Source organism: Caloenas nicobarica, chromosome 1 (genome assembly GCF_036013445.1).
Source record: "Caloenas nicobarica isolate bCalNic1 chromosome 1, bCalNic1.hap1, whole genome shotgun sequence".
NCBI lineage: Eukaryota > Metazoa > Chordata > Aves > Columbiformes > Columbidae > Caloenas > Caloenas nicobarica.
Genome location: NC_088245.1, coordinates 54,046,581 through 54,067,049, shown reverse-complemented (window position 1 = coordinate 54,067,049; position 20,469 = coordinate 54,046,581). Strand labels below are relative to the sequence as shown.

Genomic DNA, 20,469 nt, shown 5'->3' with positions numbered 1-20,469 from the left:
GAAGCACCTTCATGTGTTGCTGCGTTTGGGCTCTGGCTGCACCAGCTTGATATAGACAGGGTCAATCTCACTCAAACATGGGTTAACCCAACAAGGAGAAGTACCCAGGGTGGCCATGCAAGTGTGGCTTTTCGGAACCCTGTATCAGTATGTGGGAACCTCTGTCTACTTACTGCTTGACTGCCATAATAGCTAAAATGCATTCTCCTTGCTCTTATATGCATATGCAATGATTTATTACGTTCTACATAAAATTTTGCGCGCTTTCTTTAATTTTTTGAGTGATAGTTTACTACTGATTTACCTGATGACAGTTCTGGTATTTCCTTTCTATACAACTGTTTTTTCCCCCTTTTGTTTGTTTTTGCTTTCCATGGTAATATGCGTTTCCTTGCCTTTTTCTGATGGTGAAACTTGTTTCTACTTAGAACTTTGACCACGCCTGCATTGAGTCTATAACGCTAGTTCTTGAAGATGATGTGAGCAAACAAGTAACTCTCATGAGATCTGGTCAAGTCCAAACTGGTCCTAACCAAGTTTTTAACCTTAATGGTAAGAAGTGTACAGAGTACAATTTTACCAGGGTTCACATTCTTTCTTTTATATGCTCCAAAACCTTTCAATAACATCTGTCTATGAAAAAAGGAATTTCTTCAAGCATAACTTATGAAATGTACAATCACTTACTCCTTATAACCTCAGTAACTGTTCTAGAAATTTACTTTTTCAGCCTGTGAAACAGAATCCTTCATTATGCCCCCATTCCATTACATTCCTTATTTTGCAGAGTACCTAGAAATTCCACTAATTTTGTTTATGTTTAGGGGGGAGGAGGTAAGAAATAGAAGGGAAGTGAAGAGAGGCTGTAAGTCATCTTGATGCTGATGCTAAGGTCTAGCTTGATTAAAGCTTTTTGGAATAAATGGCATGGAATATAATGTATGTGCTCTACAGGATCTACATTGCTTTCAGCTCTGACTTACATTGTGATTTCAGGCAGTTTACTTCATCTTATTGGAAAAGACAGTAAAATAGATCAGCTTTAAAAGGCTGTTATAAAATTAAGCAATGAGAGTGGAAATGTTATTGCTAAATTTTTTTGTCTTACAGTAATCAGTAGTAAATTCTTACTGGATTTGATCGCATTCTGAAAGAGTAAAGTGGGAGTTCCCCTTTCCTTTTCCAGCCTCCAGCAAAACAATTTAGGGAGTTCTCTGCTGGTGGTTGCAGCTTTGCAGCTATGTGTTTTCTTCATTGAATTTGTTCAGTCACAGTTCTGCTTTTGATGTTAACAGCTTCCTATGGCAATGAGTTTCCTAGCTAAGTTATGCTTTCAATTATGTTGACAGTTCTGCTTCATAATTTCATTGATAATTTCATTTTATGTCTTTTGAATGAGTCCCCATTTCACTTTCTTTTTGTCTTTCCATAGCCTGATACAAATCTACGAAAAATATTTTGGTGTCACATGATAATTGGGTGTATCTAGTAAGTCTTATCAGCTAAGGATATTTTTAAGCTCACATAAACATTTTATCTGCCTCTTCTCAGTTTATGCACTTAAGTGTGTGTGTGCATGCATAGAGGCTGCTTGTGAAGGTAGATCTGCAGCTGCAAGTAGCCCAACAATGTGTAGCAAATGAATGCTGTGACTGTGAAATTTCAATTTCCTCGCATAATGGATTTGCTGGGTAGGAAAGCTGGGAATTTCATAGGGCCTTAGTTCACATACAGTTTAAGGAAGGAGCTCTACTGATGTAATATCAATAGTAGTGAGAGGCAACCTTCTATCTAAAGACTGCAATATGCTTTACAGACTTCTGTTAATTAATCTTATCCCTGAAGACTAAGAAACAAACTGTTTCTTGTCTTCTCATTGCCAGAGGCATGCTGTTGCATTGCCCTTTTTTTTTTTGCCCTTTTTTTTTTTCCTGAAAAAAAAAAAAAGCAACTGTGGTTTCTGGATGACTTGCAGGTACAGAAAGATGAGAGACTTTTTACTGTTGACAGTTGCAATTAATTATTTGTGTTACTAATGAAAGAGACATGTAGTCTCATAAGTTCAGATGGAGAATGGGCAAGGTTATTTGGCTGCAGGTGAGGTTATGCATACTTTCTCATTTTATTTCTGAGTTTTCAAAATCTATTTTGTTTAAAGAGTAAACCAATACAACCTGGAAGTTGGATTTCAGTGACTTTGTTTTTCTTTTTCTTTTGCTATGTTCAGGAGCTATTGAAATTCAGAATATATCTTCTTTCTTTGTTGAACTGAAAACCAGTTTTGGTTTGAAGATACTGTTTGCTAAAGATGGAGAGAGGATCTATGTTCAAATTGATGTTGGCTGGAAGAGAAGAACATTGGGACTATGTGGAACATACAATGGGAACTTAAGAGATGATTTTCTGTAAGTTGCATATTGTATATTTAGATTGTGTTTAATAACAAGTGAAAAGTTTTGTTGAATGTAATCATACGATCATTTCATTAACATGCTCATACTTTATTAAACTAACCAATATAAAATATTTTAATTAAAATGCTAGTCTTTTAAAAAATATGAAACTCATAAATTTATCTAAGTCATTCTAAGATGTTTAGCTAAGTAATTCTAGAAAACTACCATATTATTTATAGAAGTTATTGGATGATGATATTTTTGAATGCACTTTTTTCCTCCCTGCTGCTCCTTTATCATCAGAGTAAACACATGAGCACTGACAAAATGAGTGAATGATAATATTGGGATCATCCTCACCTGATTAATACTTATTACTGCTTGATTTTTTTTTCCCACATCAAGATTTAAAGGAAAAAAGTATAATTTGAACCACAGGAACAGTTCAATTAGAAGGGTACACTTTCCTTAGTATTTTACTTTATTTCCTCTAAAATTCCTCAAGCTAAAATGTCACAAAATTTTCTAGCAATAATAACTGCTTCTGAAATTCTCAGTGAAAACCAGCATCAAAATGCAAACAGCCCCCTTCTAGAACACTGTAATAAGCTAACGGGTCAAATTTTTGACATTTCACTGAATGTATGTACTCGAACGAAGGCCAAATTCTCCTCTCGTTAATGCCTCCTCCAGCTGATTTCAGGGCACTTGAATTATGTGTAAGTGAAGGCAGGCATTAAGTGTAAGAATATTTTTGCATGAGTAAAATATGAGTAAAAAAGCTGCACATGCCCTTTCTTCTTTTATACCTCATAGATAGGAATTCTTTTGACACGGTGAACATTCAATGTGACTGTGCATCTGAGGCTTTTTGATGTACTTGTGTCCTCATCCACATAGTCCATAAGGTCAGCAGGATGCTTGCAGTGTTGATCTTTTCCTTTCTAGTTCTCCAGCAGGGATGATAGAAGGGACCCCACAACTTCATGCCAATGCATGGAAGGTTTCCTCAGCTTGTTCTGTGCCTATCAATATTCCTGTGGTTGATCCGTGCAACGTTAATCAGCAAAATGGTATGTTTTCACATGGAAGTCTGGAATTAGCTGTATATTATTATTTTGGGACTTTTTTTTGTTTTCTCTCTGAATGAGTTGCACATATATGTATTTCATCTTCAGTTTTAGATGTGCATTCCTTCTTTCTCCTTTCTCCTTTCTCCTTTCTCTTTTCTCCTTTCTCCTTTCTTCCCTTTTTGCTCTTCTTTCTTCTTTCTTTTTATTTCCATACATTTAGCATGTAAAATCAAGTAAACACTTCATAAATACAAGCTAGTTGACCATTAAATGCTGGATGTGCCGGCCCTGAGTCCTAAATTCTGCTGTCTAATATAGATGCAAAGTGCTAGGCAGAACACCGTCTGCAGTCCTGTAAATGATGCCAGTCAAGAACCATGTGATGCACGTTTGTAGATTGACAAAGAAAGTACAGGAGACAGTGCCTTGCCAAGACAGCCTTCAGATCAAAAGTCTTGTCTCTGGCTTCTCCATGCTTGTTGCATTAAATGTTTCCTTATCCTCCATCTATGCTCTCTGACACAAACTGATGCAAACAATCTGAGATCTGTGGACTTGTTCAAATTCCTGAGGAAAGATTTAGTTTTGGCTGTTTGACGTGCTCATGTTCTGTGTTGAACTTTGACTATCTCATCCTTTCCATGTTGCTGTTCTTTTCAATTAATGAAGACAATGGGCAGACAATAGTTGCCAATTCTGACAGAATTTAGCCTAATGTTTTTAAAGTTTTAGACATAAGGCCTCACTAAGGATGTGGGATTTGGCCGTGTTTAGAGCCTGTGGGAGCAAGCCTAGAATAACCATAAACCTTTAAGAATCTGCGGCATTCTAAGACTTTTTATGCCTCCAGCATTGTCTGTTTTCTAAAGCATTACATCTCAGCCAAGTTAGTTCTCTCCAAGCTGCTTCATACCTCACCTTCAGTTCTGTGCTTCCTCAGTGAAGGTGGAGTTTGACATAAATGTAAGCTGCTTAGAGAGGGAGGGTGGGCTAGATGACCTTCTGAGGTCCCTTCCAGCCTGAATTTTCATGTGATCCTGTAATCATTACTGGAAAAAGCAGACCCCAAGTACATGGTCCTGCCCCATGCTACCACCTGTGCTGAGCCAGCACAAACATTTTTCCAGGTCTGTTATGATCTTAATCTGATGAACTGAAAAAGAAATGATTGTTTGTTTTTTTGTTTACTTATTTTATCAGGTTACTTTTCAATCAAGTTGAGTTCACTCCTTGAATCTAGTTCACTGAGAGACTCCAGAAATCCTTATGTCAGCATATGTATGTGGGAATGAACAGGGAGGATGAAGAGAGGGACACTCTTTTAGTAGCAAAATTGGCTTAAATATGATCCACATTACAGTGTTCCTGAGATATTCCACCACTTGTGGTGCTAGTACACTTCAGTGGCAGGAGGAGGAGCTGTTGACACTAGAAGGTATATGGCCAAATGGGACTTGCCTGCCCCCAAGCTCCAGCTGTAATGCTTGCTGAGTCCACATGCCAAGAAGTGTATGGCCATTGCTGGCTGCAAAGCTGAATGAAATATCAAGCAGGAAAAAACATATTCTAAGCTCTGGATGACTCTTCTAACTAACTTTTCTGAAATATATTATTTTGCAATTTAAGTTTCCTGCACTACCAGAGGAAGGCATAACTGTATTTATATAGTTATTTTTATCTTAAGTGGATTTTATTGTTAAGGGAGTTGCTTACAGTACCAGTTTTAATCTACAGAACTTTGCAGAAAGACACGTTTTTGTTGCACACGTATACATGTATACACGTTTTTGTTGCACAACTGGCTGTGTTTAGTTTTAATATTCCGTGCTATTCATTGGACTAACATATTAAAATGGATCTGGCTAAAACAATGTCACCTTCTCTTAGCTGGGTATGCATCTCACTGTGATATCATCAATCAAGAAGTTTTTGCTCCCTGCCACGCCTACATCAGCCCAGGATTATACTACCAGCTATGTCGCTTTGACGCCTGCCAATGCGGAAGCAGCTGTTTGTGTAATGCCTTGGCACACTATGCTTATGTCTGTGGCAAGCACGGGGTCGTCATTGACTTCAGATCTCATATTTCTTACTGTGGTGAGTAATGTTTGCAGAAGGGGCTATCTTTTAGAAATGTGTAACATTCCACAAATATCATTCCCTCCACAAAATAGAGGGATTGACCTTTTTTACTGGGAACTGGAATTGTACCATGGGCTAATGCCACACTCAGGGGAGAACACTAATAACCTTTACGTTAGGTATCTGAGTCGGAGACCCTGATCTGCCTCACAAGAGGTGTCTGTCCCTTTTTCTAGGCTACAGAGAGAATTTAAATGTCTGAGTTTGATGTCCTAACTCACATGGAGTTTAAAGTAGTCAGGGAGTGGCAGGAGCAGGGCTGTTCCCTAAAGGAAGACATTTCTAAACCAGAAAGTAAATGCCTCAACTTTAACTGGACCATTCTTCCTCTCTTGGAAGCCTGAGTTACTAGATAGACACACTGCCACAGACTTAACATATGAAGAATAGACACCTACTGCCTACAAGACAGACAATTCCAGCCAAGGAATTTGCTAACGTACAACTACCTGAATGTAAATATTTCTAACTTAAGAAATCAGTAAAATAATGTATTTTTCTCATGCATTTTAACTCACCCCAGTGCAGCAAGAGACCATTTTGCTTTGCTCTTTTGCACTCCCATGATATATTGCTTTGTTTTCCATTTTTCACATTTTAAGCATATGTTGTTCTCCTCTCTCTGTCTCTCTGTTCCAGCTGTGATGTGTCACAGTGGTATGCTTTATCATCAGTGTTCTTCTTTTTGTAAACACTCCTGTGCTTCACTTTCTATGGCAAATGCCTGTGGCGATGACTGTGCAGAAGGATGTAATTGTCCAGATGGGAAATATTTTGAAGAGTCAGTCAACTTTTGTGTATCGATGTAAGTCATAAGACACGTCGCACATTTTCCTCTTTCCAGCAAGATTTAAAGTAGTTTTTCTGCTATTTCTCTCAAGATGTAGACTGCCTAAACAGGATAGCAAGCAGTACATGAAGATTTCATATTCTTTTGTACTAATCAGTGGGGCCTCATCTGCTACTTTGTGTACAGCCACCTACTGCACTTCAGAGAAGATATGTCACGCTGCTTTAAAGAAGGATGATGAAACTTTTTTTAATTCATGGGAAAGCATTTTCACATGAATTTTTTTTTTTTTTTTTTAACACTTAGGAAAAAATGAGAAGGAATCTATGTAGCAGCAATCCATAAAGTCAGGGGTAGTATGCAAAACGCTTCAGTTAAATGGAAGGAAATGGTTGATGAAAGGAAATAGTATTTTTACATTGCGTACCAAGATTTTACAGCTTAATACCACGGGGAGTTACTGAGTTCAGGTACTGAATTAAAAACTGGAACGAGCATTTATATAAATTTCAAGATTATACAGAGCTACTGCTTTCATTGCAACATTTATTTTGGAAAGATGAATAATGTTCATACTGTAGGGATAAAGGCTGTTTCAAGCTATCAAAGAGTGTGAAGTAACTTGGTATTCCCATATTTATGCATGGTTTCTAGGGAATTCAATACACTTCTGTCCCCTCTGGCTCTTATCACAGAGAGAGACAATGGATTTTGCTATGATAATTCTTCTGTTCCCTGATTTTGACAGTACTATGAATGGGAACTAAATATTGCCATACTATTCCCATAACTGGGAAGAAAAACTCGTCTCTATAAAACTAATGCAAACAAACAGTAAATAAAGAATACAGAGACTGAGGAAAATCCTGGCTTTGTTGAAGATGGTGGAGTTTTGCCACTGACTTCAATACAGTCAGAGTGTCATCCTTTAGTTTTTGCCTTTAGAAGTATATCGTAAATATAGATTGAGTTAATGAATTATAAGGCATAATTATCATACTAGCTTGATAAATGGATTGCCCTTAAATCCCACTTCATCTTGCTTTTGTATTAACACGTATAAATATTCTTTTAACAGATCTGCCTGTCATTGTCATTACAAGGGCAAAGCTCTCCAGCCTGGAGAAATCCTCCCTACGCCAACAGGCTCCTGGTAGGTTTGAGCGCCAAGGGTTTTATATTTCATGTCACAGCCTGGATGCTGCTCAAGAGCCTTGAGAATTTTTTTCACATAGAATGAAGGTCTACTGTATCGAGATTTTATTTTTTGTTGCATGTTTAGTAAAATGAAACATAATTAAACTGGATTATGTATCTGCTTATTTTAACAACATGACGCCTGGAAAATTCTGTAAGCCAAGGAGTAAAGAGTATCTCAAAACACACACATAGAGGTTGCAGTCCTGTTTGTAGACGTAGGGGCATTATGATAGAAATATGAGGCTGATTTTGGAAGAACAAACAATGTGATTCTATTTTGGAAAGTCTTCCAAACAAAGGCTTGCAGGAAGCTATATTTGTGTCATTTTGTATTGTTAATTCATGGAAGAATGCTGATTTCACTGAAAGAAGTGTGGAAACCTCCCAGGTTTCCTGGTCAAACTTTTTCATTTTACAAGAAATGCCCTCAACCTGCTGTTTTAAAATAATGTTTGTGACTTGAATATCAAGACTGATTCTTGCTGAGGTCTTATATGTTATATATTATTATAACTGAAGCTTGGCAATCACATAGTTCAAGAAGTGAGAGTAGAGGCTTAATTTTTCTGCCATTTCTACGCCTCTGCAATGCTTTGGGTTTTTTTTTTAAGGAAAAAACGAGGACTAAGCTTATTGTCAAATGTGTTTTCCTACAATTCTCTATTTTATTGCAAAACAAATCAAGCTGTGTATCCTAATGTCTGTGCAACAGGAAATTTGCATACTGTATCCCTCCATATTCACCAAGGTGAACAAGGTTTTGTGTTCCACTGCCAGCATCCTGAATCACCTAGCCCTGTGTTCCCATGGAGGCTGACAGATCCAGCTTCTTTTTTGTTTCAGTGAAAGTTAGGTAATTAAATAGTATATAAACACCTTTGTGAGTTTAGGTCCTCGTTACAGGTCAGTGATTAGAAAACATCAACAAAATGTTGGTCAGAACTCATGCTTTTGGAATTGAATCCTCCTCCTCCTCCTGATTTCTGTTGTTTAAATTGGGTTAAATTGCATTATCTTTTTTAACATGATGTCTACAAAATTTTTCCCCTTAAATAAAGGTGGGTTTGCTTCTCTTTTCTAGTCAGTGTTTGAATGGAACAGTGAAATGTATTGAAGCCACTACAGAAAATACAGGTAATTTACAGTCTTGTCTCATACTACAGTTACACAGAGGAAGTTTTGACATGGAATAGTAATTTGGTTTTCTCCTCATATCTATTTTCATTATGAGATACTTAATGTCATTCCATGTTTAAAAAAGGAGCTTAGGAGCACAATTGTCATGTTTTTTTCTTTTTCTGTAGCACAAATTGTGCTACTAAGTCACTTGGGAAATGAAAAAAAAAATCAACATGTGAGGTGTAGGTCAATACGTTCTTATGGGAATACCTTATATTAGGCTTACTATCCATGTTTACAAAGCCTTAAGATCCTGATTTCTAGAAAGCAAATTTTCAATGAATTTATAATGCATTTAGAAGGGATATCAGAACACCGAAAATTATGCCACTTCTGGAGATTCTGTCTACCTAAGTCATAATAACTGCATCTTTAAGAATGGGCTGTGTATTAGATCCAGGGTGCATAGATCGAGATGATTAATATTAAGGGTGTTTTTTTCACATGAAAGCATATATTAATTTTATATCTCTAATACAAATGTAGTTACAGAGTTGTATTCTAATATGTACTGTAATGTAGGCTAACTGTGCACTAAAATAAATAGATTCTAAACAAAAACAAATAGAAAACCTGTGTAAAAGAGCAGAAGATCTCATTTAACCTGCATTTTGCATTTGAAGTTCACATATGCCCTGAAGGAAAAATCTACTACGACTGCAGATCTCAAGTGCCTGGATTACCAGCAGCGGGTGTGAATTGTGGGATCTCTTGTGCAAACCTTGCCATGAACTTCTCCTGTGTCCCCTCACCACCCTGTGCAAGTGGCTGCATTTGCCCCCCTGGGTAAGCTTTGGCAGAACAGCCTGCAGCCCAAGCCGTATACGTATTTTTCATGGTTTAACTCTGCATATTCTTTTGCTTTTTGAATTCCAGTGGTATCACACCTCTAATTTTTGAAGCTATTGTTATAAAAATGGTTGCAGATATACAGTCACAGTTAAAAGACCAGCTCCTTATTTTGTCTCTGAGAGCCCTTTCCTCCTCCTTGCTGGTGTGAGGCTCTGTGCTATAATGATTCTTCAATTGGAGTCCCACGATTTCTCCATCCTGAGACCATGATTGCACTATGCCATGAGATATCCAGCTTGCTACCAGTCCAGCTGGCTGCTGCTTGGGACTCTCTGGACAGGAGGTGACACCCACCACTTGCACAGTATAGTTTATTTGAGTGTAGAAGCAAACATGACAAAAAATCATAATGTAAACCATCTGTGTGCCTGCTTGCTGCCCAAGTGATTGTCTCACCTAGACTTCTACTCAGGCTTACAGTATTGATTGATGCCCAATCTGGGGCAGGGAAAGAGTGTGGCATGGGCTGGATCCTTCCCTCTTCCCCTTCATTCTCTCTGCCCATCTGAACTCAGTCAAAGTTTTTGTTTTCTCAGCTCATGTATTTGGATTTGGTGCCCAGAAACAGTCTACTGAGTTTTGCAGGGATCAAATCAAAGTACAAAAGCTAAAAGCATTTGTTGTGAAGTTTCTGTCAGGATCAACCACCACTCACTGCATGGATTTCCATTCCCTCCCCTGACACCTGCTGTGTGCACTTTCAGTTTTGAAGAGTCAAATAACAAATTGCTGCGATTTGACCTCAGGTGGAGTGCTCCCTGGTTTTCCTCAACATTTGATTTTATTTCACTGTATGTGTAGCCAGTGGTGCCCTGTCAGTATATCAGTTGTCCACAGATCAGAGTGTAATGAGATTGCCAGAATTCCCCCTCCAGCAACTTGTGGCGTTTATAACTGACTAAGCATTGGTGAAGGACAGATTTCAGGTATAGCTATTTAAGATTTCACTAGTTTTCTTGCCTGGTATTCTGTAGTCCTCTACAACCTCTGCCTCAATTGAGGAGTTAGCTTTCAAGAGTTATAAGTGTTATAGAAATAACTGATTGTTTTTAACACAAAAATGCATGAATCTGTACAAGGCATCATATAAATTTTTTACTGAAGCAACACCATCATATTTGCATGAGCTTAAACTGGCAGCATTGTCATGGAAGTTCATTCGAGATTTTGAAATAATTAAAATATAAGTTAAAAATAAGAGCTAAAGCCTTGCTCTCACAGTCAGGCAGTATTATACTGTTTCAAACTGAATATGTTACTTGATTATTTTCTGAATGATAAACTATGAAAGGGGTAGAGAGAAGGCAAATCCCAAGGTTCTGTCAAATAATGGAGCAAAACATGTAAAGTATTTTGTAAAGTAGGAGAATAAGCACTTATTTTGCTATTAGGTAGAAACGTAAATATGTAACATTTAGTGCAGCTAGTAACATCACTGGTGCTAAGTTCTATTTCTGGGGCCATTATGCCTTTCAGGCTCATGGTTCCAAAAAGTGAGCATGGCTTTTGGCTAGGAAGGGGCCAGCAGGGTTATCTTAAAAAATGGATTCAGAAGTCCTCTTTCTATACAAGAAAATGTGATACATATACCTCATGATATTAAATCTATATGGACAAGTCACAAACCCCTTGTTTTTTACAGGTCCCTTTTAAATACTGAAAGGCCGCATTAAAGTCTTCCTGGAGCCTTCTCTTCTCTGGGCTGAAGAACCCCAGCTCTCTCAGCCTGTCTCCATAGGAGAGGTGCTCCAGCCCTCCGATCATTTTTGTGGCTGCAACAGGAGGATGTGGGAGCAGCAGAGAGGGAAGGGCACCCCAGCCGCAGCCTCAGCAGCGTGCGGAATGAGCAGATGCTCTGCAGTTTGCGGGCAGGAGTACCTATGCTACCTGTGGTCTTGCAACAGACCCCTTTTGAGGTAGAAGGACAGCCACAGCTGTGAGCTTTGCGAAGTCTCCAGCTGGGCACAGTGTAGATCATCTGATTCGGGCAGCTCTTGATGCTGAAACAATTGTCCTTTGGCTGCATGGAAGACCAGTTGTCCTTGGAGGGGTTTAGACAATACACTGCATGTTCAGTTATGTCGTTCTACTTGTGAATTTACACCTTCATCTTAATAATGTCTTTATTTTGAAGGATGGCCGAGCATAGAGGGAAATGTTATATTCCTGACAGTTGTCCATGCACCTGGAAAGACCGGGAATTTCTGTCAGGAGAAGTGATAGCTACACCATGTTACACCTGGTGAGTGACCTGAATTTTGCATACTTCCAAATCATCTGGGTCTAGCCACAAAGGGAAATTGATATGAAAATGTATTGAGTACATTGAAAATCAAAAATATGTATGCTTTTTGAAAAGGCAGTTACGAGATACATCTTTTATTAGGCTTACTAATAGACTTGGAAGAGTAGGCAGACTCTTGGGTGAGTGCTTCTGGTCTGAAAAGGAAGCTGAAGATATCCAAGTTAAAAAACAGTCAAGAACAAATTATTGATTCCACACAGTTAACCTCTGAAAGAAAACTTATTTGGCATTTTGAGAATACAATATCATGAAAGACAACCAAAGAGAAAAAAAGAGACATTAGATGTATGGCAGTGGTAAATAGTCTTTGGCAACCGGACTGTTTGCAGTGTGAGTTGCTATTCAGCATGAGTATAGGAAGAAGATGGGCAATAAAAAAAAAAAGAAATAAAAAAGAATTAGAATGGAAAACAAGCTAGCACCCAGCATCTTTTTTTAAGGAGCCTTACCTGACTGCTATTAATGTAAAAGTTTTTCATCCATTATAATTTGCTAGTCAAAAGATCTATCATCGCTTAAGTATATATTTAATAATTTTTAAAAAAGTTTGGCATGGCAGTTTTTAATCAGTTACAAACATCAATGGCAAATCAATAGAACTTATACACTTACACAAGAAAAACTGGAAGCTGTCAGTACTACCTTCATACAAATTCAAGTAAGTCACTGGATGTAGCTGAAATATGAGCAATTATTTCTTAAACTTATTCTGTACTTGTCTGATGCCATGAAATCTTACGGGTAGCAACCAAAGGTCTTTTGCATTGAACATGTGAAGTTTACATCTCTGAAAATTTATCAACATTTCTTGAGAAAAAATATAATATTGATGTTTCATGAATGAACACGTTGTGGCACAGTGTCTTAACTATACTGGAGTCAGTGATGGAAATATTTGCAAAAGCCATACAAATTTTAAGATTTTGCATTCAATTTTTATGCATTTGTATTGTACATATGTGCTGATGGCAAAATGCTCAGCACTTTTCTGCTATGACATCAGTAATTCCAGAAGCAACCCCCATAACAGCTCTGTGTTTCAAGGTCTGAGACTATTCTCGCTTTCATGAATTTCTGTGTGACTTGAAATAAAGAGCCCAAGAAATCTTTTTGTTGAAAATAGAAAATGACCCTGCTATGAGAAGATACCAATTGTTGATTTTCCTTGCAGCGTTTGTCGGAGAGGGATATTCAATTGCACTAGTTACCCCTGTCCTGCTGTATGCACTATTTATGGAGATCGACATTATTATACCTTTGATGGGTTGGAGTATGATTATGTCAGTGACTGCCAAGCTTACCTGCTAAAGGTAGGATTATCCATACATTTCCATGTGTCCAAGTGAAACTTCTCGTGAGAGGGCAAATGCTTAGAACATCAGGAGATGATCTATAGAAACAAACATTAAGAGAACAGGTGCAGAACAGATGTGTCTGAAAGGAAGAATCCGTAAATGACATTTTGTGCTCAGACATTTGAATATGTATGTGAATGTGTCCTTATGTGTCTATGTGATCTAGAGGAAAATAAAAAACACTGTTTTCTGTTCTACCTGAACCATGCTTTCATCATGAATGAAGAATAACACTAGAGAAAGTCTTCTAGAATGAGGTATAAAGTATAGATTTATTCAATAAGTATCTATAAACTCTGCTTGGTAGAGGGTTAGCAGGGACCTCTGAGGCTCCTTGGAATCTCTCCTGAAAGTTATCTGCATGAGATCTGGAGTGTATGTGTATAATAATATCAAACACAAGGATTTCATAATTCAACTATGAAATCCTTCATTGAGACTGTCTGGCAGCTACATGCTGATGTTCCTCATAGCACACATTTACAGTACATTGCTAGCCTTTTTTGTTTAAAAATACCATTACTGACATTTAGAAATATATTCTATTACTAACAACACTATTGTTTATTATCATTGTTGCTATTATTAAGGCTAAGAGTCTGTCTTCTGAGTTACAGTAATGTGTTTAGAAGAACATTCATTTTCTGTCAACCCTGTCTAACTTTAAGAAAAGGCATTGTTTATCAATAGTGACTACTGCAAATAGTTTATTTCATATATGCTTTAGCAGAGTATTCACAGCTGTGAAATAAAATAGATTGGTTCCAGATTTTTTTTCTTCGGTTAAAAAAAACCACCAAACCAAAACAGAGACGTTTGATAAAGATAATAATACCTCATAGCGAACTCCTGGCATGAATCATTTTGTCTCATAAAAGAGCTCTTACTCTTAGAGATATATGAACCTTTGCACAAACCTTCCTCCTTTAAGATGTAAAAAATAGGAGTTACTCTACCTGCAAGATTGTCTTGCCTGTATGATGTGGTGGAAAAGTGGGTTGTCATTTCTTAATTCTTAGGCCAACTGGCCAGAGAGGTGTGTAAGATGAATCTATGCTGCTTTTTCAAACTTTAGTCTTATACTTGAATATTTTGCTTTTACAATAAAATATCACCTGCCACTCTACTGTATAAGAAAGTACATGTCTGGAAACGAAACTTGGGGAGCATTTGGAGTCCAAGAATAAAGTTGGCAGCCACATAATTAAGGCACGTGGCACACTGCCAACAGGCTTTTCTTCAGAAAACATGATGACACAAATGATGAAAATGCTGCCTACATAGACCTGCTTTTCAGACTTTTCAAACTGTTTTGTTTTGGTTTGGTTTGTTTTTTCCCCCAAACTTAGCTAATGTGAGAAAGTATGGCCTAATTTCTTCATAATTTTTCTTTTTTCTTTAGTATATGGAAAACTTTCAGGATCTATATTGACAGACTGTTTATTGCAAATTAGGCACCGCATAATTATGTCTGGAACACATGATGTATCTGTGGGCTCTTTTTTGATGGCAAAATATTTGGAGAAGTTTAAGGGGGAAAAAAAAAAAAAAAAGAAACAAAGGGTGGGATCATATGGCAGATGCCCAAGAGCTTTGAGGGAACTAAAACACAAAACTGATGAACTATGTGATGTGCAATCCTGGAATCAGAGGAATGGAAGATGGCAGTATAACCAAATATTTTAAAAGGACTCCACGGCAGAATTTGGCAGGAACAGACCCATATGTCTGATTTCCATATGAAGGAAATTAATAGAAATTCTAATAAAGAGAAATGACATGATATTGGGGAAGAGTTGAACTCTTTTCTTGTGAAAAAAACCCCCATGCATGATGAATCTTCTGAATTATTCCGTAAAGACAATAAACATATGGATGAGGATGATCAGGTCAATGTGTGTATTTTACCTTAAAGACCTTTTGGAGACAGATTTCAATATTTTTTTTATTCAATTCAATATTTTATTCAATTCAATATTTTATATTCAATATTTTTTTAGAGACTAGTCTCTCATTGGATGAGAGTGAAGAGTCTTTGAGACATGAATTAAAAGTTAGAAGTTAAAGATTAGGAACAAATTGCTTGTTTTTAGAATGCAGAAATCCCAGTGACATACCGCAGGGATCCACACTGAAGCCTGTGCTCAGCATATTCAGAAACAATTTTGAAAATGTGGTGTGAGGTTTGAGGTTACAATATGCTGATGATAAAGAGTCAATTTGAACAGCTGAAACAAAGACAGGCCACCAAAGGTTCAGAAGATCTTATGGCAGAAAATACTGCATGGTGAAATGGAGGATGAAATTCAACAATGAAATATGAAAATCATTGAAGAGAAAAAAAACCCTGTAACTACACTATCATGAAGATAGGCACTAAATTAGGTACTAGTATGCAGGAATAGAATTTTATGTGAAAAAAATATATGAAACAGATGTAATTGGCATCTTCCTGGTGGCAGCTGTTCTTCAATTTCACATATGCTTTTATTTGCATGTACATAGTTACACCACAGTTGTACCACATACTGATGTGGTTAAACTACATTATATGTCCAGACATGACAGCATGATGAGGCTGCTCTTTTTTGAAATATGCTTTTGTTGCCCCTAGAGCAGAGGTTTCCACGGCCTTCTCTTCATAATCATCCATGTGGCCATGTGTAGTGACATTTTTTAATAGTAGTATCAGAGTAATACGATGAGTCTCCCTTGAGCTACTCTTTGTTCAGAAGGTATGAGAGACAGCCCTGCCTCTTATAGCCTGCTATAAAGAAGCCAGATGAAAGGTGAGAAAGTATATGTAGTTGCAAAATTTTAAGTACCTTGCCTAACACCTCAGCAGGCACAGCCGTCCAGGGCAGTCTTGCCACCTAAACTGTGCTATTTGTTCTACAAACCAATATATACATATTTTTAACTTAAATCATAGCATCATAGAATGGTTTGGGTTAGAAGGGACCTTTAAAGATCATCTAGTCTGAGGCTCCTACCATGGTGGATATGTGCTATGTGCTTCATACTCCCTACCTATAAGGTATTACAGAACATTATAGATCTGATAGTTGCTAGTACCCAGTCTGTTGACTTAATGGTAGTTTGCAGTGGTGTTACAAGGCTGATTTTTATGGATAACATGTAAAAGGTTCACCAAATACCTGAAATCAAAACAGCTGAAGTGGTTGTAATGTTGTACATACAAGACTGTAATAATTTCATCCTTTCCTTTTTACTAATCTTTTGTGAGAAGTGGACAGCTTTGTCTCTGCTATCTTACATACTCTAAACAAAGGTGTTGTAGCAGTGCAATACTACAATAAATTTGTTAGCATACTAGTTCTTTCTAGACGTAGAACTGAGTCCAAGAATTATAATCTGAATCCCATGTCTCCAGTGGCATGATAATGCATTGTTCCCATCCATGTTACCAGCCCTCACTGTTTAATTTGGCTTTTAGCCTCCTAAATATGATCTGTTTGAACAGCTCTTTAATTTGTCGCTGCATTGCACTGTACCAAACAAAGAATTCATCCTTACCTTTTACGAAGGTTTTAATAAGGAGCTCTTGTCCTCTTTTGGGAGAAAAATCAAGTATCAACTTTCAGCCAGTTACGGAACTTCAAACTTCATTTTCAACCTCAGTATCACTGTCAGGACTTTTTGCTTAAGGTGACAGTAGGTGTATGAAAAAACCCTTTATAACTAGTTCAGCAGATGTATCCATAGGTCAGAAAATGACCCAAAAGATTTAATGCAACAATTAAGAAAATTAATGCAGCAATGTTTCATGAAATTATAACTTCACCTTTTTCAAGAATTAGGAGAATCAGGACTCATACAGGAGTCCCTGTATGGAAAAATGACATTCACAGAGAAGAAATCAATATTTGCTTCTAACATTTTAAAACCTCAGTAATTTCAAAGGAAAAAAAGAAAAATCTTAGCAGAACAACTCATTTAAGTCTTGTCAGTGTAGATCATGTAAACTATTTTAGCTTATCTGAATATTGATGAATTTAAGCCAACCAATTTCTTAATTAAAAAGATTTAAATAACTTTTCTTCCATTTTCTTCCTTGTCTTCTTTGATGATGCTACATTTTTTCCCTAACAAAGTGGTGTTATGTTTCTAGCAAACTTTTATTGTGTGTTATTTGTACTTGCAGTCTGTTTCTTCCACTTGCCTGTTTCATAGACTTCTGCTTTTATAGTAAAATTACTGTCTTCCTATCACACATGTTGGCTTTTTTCTAGCTTTGTGGTAGTTTTCAATCCCACAGTTCAGTGTGTTTATTAAGGCTTGTAGGATCAGTGCCCTTGGAGCTTCTCAGATCTGTTCTCTGCTGAGAAGAAGAATTATATTTTCTCTGATTTTGGGGGAGTCTCCAAGCAAGAGTTTAGAGGGATAGTCTATCCATCAGAATATCCTTGAATGATAGGGAGCTCTCTTGTGATGTTTATCTGCCTTTAAAAAAAACCCCAAAACTAACCCACTGAAGTCTTTCCATTAACTTTAGTAGGTTGTCAATAAGGTCCTAAAGCCAAGAAAAGGAAGGACCGTTTTATTCCTGTATCCTGCAAGATGGAGGTCAGCAGAACTAAGCTTTCATCCTCAAGTATTCTCATCTTACGGATTAGTCCTAACTTTAAAGTATGTAATGAAAACATTTTCACTTCTTGCCATCTGACATTGGGGTTGTGGCCATTTTAAAGTCACATTTTAAATTTTTTTGATGCAACCTTGAAGGCTCTTTAAAGCCAAAGTTACCACTAGATTTAGTGTGTTGGAAGATTATGAAAGCAACAACCAGGCATTTGATAAAATAATTGAACTCTTATGCCAATTAGAAGTGCATATGTAACTCTTTTGGGCCAGGAGACACCACATGAGAGCACATTTGTTAAGGCAGAGGTTTATTTAACAAAACATGCGTGATCTGGTGAAACAGTACTACAGTTTCCCAAATGATTATCCTATTGATGAGCATTCCCCAGTGTTAGATACTTGGTCTGCACTGGCGAATACAGCCAGGGAGCTCTTTTCTTGCACACCCTTCTTCTGTAAATTGAGGCAAATTCAAAGCTCCTAGTTTATGATGCTTTTATTAGAGAGCTTAATACAGAAGTTGGTTGATGCACTGATAATCTTTTACCCGTTACTTGCTGATATATTTATCTTGATTGATAAATTTGCTAAACGATGACTGGGCATAAGCTGGAGCAATCACACACAAAGCAAGAATTCTTCAGTTACTCACTTGTCACATCTGAGGAGGCAGAAGTAGCCTTTATCCCGTTTCCCCTTATTGAATATCTGTAATTTTATGTGCAGCTTTTTTCAAAATCATTTGTGCCAGGTAGCCAGTCTGTAGATCCATGAAGTTGGCAAACCTATAAAATGAAATAGTATTTTGCATGGTCTCTCATTGCCTGTTTGTAAAATTAATACACTCTGCTTGCTGTTAGTCATCCTATGGAGGACTAAAGCTGCAGGTTTATAGTTAACCAACACTGTCAAGCAACTGTTCATAGTTAAGACAAATATTGTCTTTTAATAGGCTCTGAACATTTTAATGGGAAAGTAGATAGTGTTGAACTTGAAATTACAAGTGTTTTAAACTGGAAACCTGACTCTAAAAGTATTTTTCACCTATTCAGGGAATAAAACTGTAACATGGGGTTCCAATCAGAATGCCTTTAATTTTTTAATTAACATATCTAATCTGCAAAGACATATTCCAGCAAATAGTTTCATGAGTAAGTGATGTGCCAAAATATGTCCACCTAAACCACTTGTCAAATAATTTATAGTAACAGTAACTCTGTAGAAATAATGATGTGTTGCTTGACAACTTGCATGCCAATTTGTGTCAAAAAAAGATAGAGGCTACATTTCACTGAAAATATTATTTACTGTGAATAGTTTGCCCGGCCCTAGTTGCGAAGAATATCAACAGTTTGCTTTTCATCAGTGCCATGATTTCAGATGAAACCTTTCCGGATGCCCTCTTTTTTTTCTGGGTCTCTGGAAGTCCTGTAAGTGTCAGCAGTGAGCTCCCTGCATGATACATCCCTTTCCATCCTTGTATTTAGCTGGGAAGCATGGCGCTCAGATAACGGTGGCTCGCACCTGTTTTTCCATTTGTTCTGCCCCTTCTGTGAGCAAAAGATTTGATTACAGTTGGCAATGGCTTTATGCTCTGGTTCCATTTTCTCCAGATTAATGACATCAGACTCAATTACCTCTGCGTGTCTTTCCATCCCCACCACCTGATTCTCCAGACCATTAAATTATGCAGTGAATGAGTCACTTTTATTCTCCAATGAAGGACAGATTTCTTTCAATTTGTGATTACCATGGAGGACTTCCAGGAAAGGCTTGGAGAAAAGTTTCTTGCCATGAAAATGGCAATTTGGAGGTGGTGTGTGCATGACATGACTCAGAAGTTGGATCCTCTCTCTGAGGAACTTGCTGTTTAGCGACCACACAGCTTGAAGAAAAGCAACCTTTTCACCTTGAATTTCTACTTTTGGGTTAATGTCGAGCATCCAACATTCATTTGGCTACACTGACTTGAAGATGTTATATCTGATGGCTGCCTGAAAAGGCAGTTCGCTGTAAGAATGACTGCCTGAGTTGGATCACCTCTGGTGGGTACAGCTTTGTGGACTGTTGATGTCCATGTTCTACTGATAACAGCAGTAAAAGATAAGCAAAAACCAGCGTCGTGCTGCTGTTTCAGGAAATGGTGCGGTATGTTGGCAGCAGTAAAATGAAAGCCTTTGGCGGTGTTTGAGGTGGGAGGATGCTCAGACAAGCCACCTGCAGGTGCTGCTCCACAGTTTATGGCATCTGACTCAGCGTTGGTGAGCTTCAAGAACTGTGAATTAAATTTACTCTGGTTTAGGTCAGGTTATAAGTATTTTTGTTTCTGAATGCATAGATACTAAACTTCAGCAGTGTAAATGAAGACCATTAGCATTCATTATTTATAAAAAGTGAAAGCTTTCTGCAAGTTCCAGCTTTCTAGCTCCTGCCACCATGTGCTGGAGCTCAGAAAAAGCGAATTTATCACCACTGTGTCTTGTCCTTTTTTTCCCCTGTTACGTTGTGCTTTATCATTACAACCAACGATGATAAAATATTGACATTTATCATGCACTTATTAATAAAACAG

General features: G+C 37.5%; 1 protein-coding gene across 1 annotated transcript in view; it reads left to right on the top strand.

Moving 5' to 3' along the window:
- OTOGL (otogelin like) overlaps positions 1 to 20,469 on the top strand; it is a 91,312-nt gene that overhangs the window by 22,735 nt on the left and 48,108 nt on the right. The window contains exons 16-25 of the mRNA XM_065631869.1: positions 429 to 552; positions 2,228 to 2,405; positions 3,345 to 3,469; positions 5,357 to 5,566; positions 6,251 to 6,416; positions 7,480 to 7,554; positions 8,683 to 8,735; positions 9,404 to 9,566; positions 11,767 to 11,874; positions 13,109 to 13,247. Of these exons, the coding sequence (XP_065487941.1) occupies positions 429 to 552; positions 2,228 to 2,405; positions 3,345 to 3,469; positions 5,357 to 5,566; positions 6,251 to 6,416; positions 7,480 to 7,554; positions 8,683 to 8,735; positions 9,404 to 9,566; positions 11,767 to 11,874; positions 13,109 to 13,247 (1,341 nt within the window). The remainder of the gene's footprint in view (positions 1 to 428; positions 553 to 2,227; positions 2,406 to 3,344; positions 3,470 to 5,356; positions 5,567 to 6,250; positions 6,417 to 7,479; positions 7,555 to 8,682; positions 8,736 to 9,403; positions 9,567 to 11,766; positions 11,875 to 13,108; positions 13,248 to 20,469) is intronic.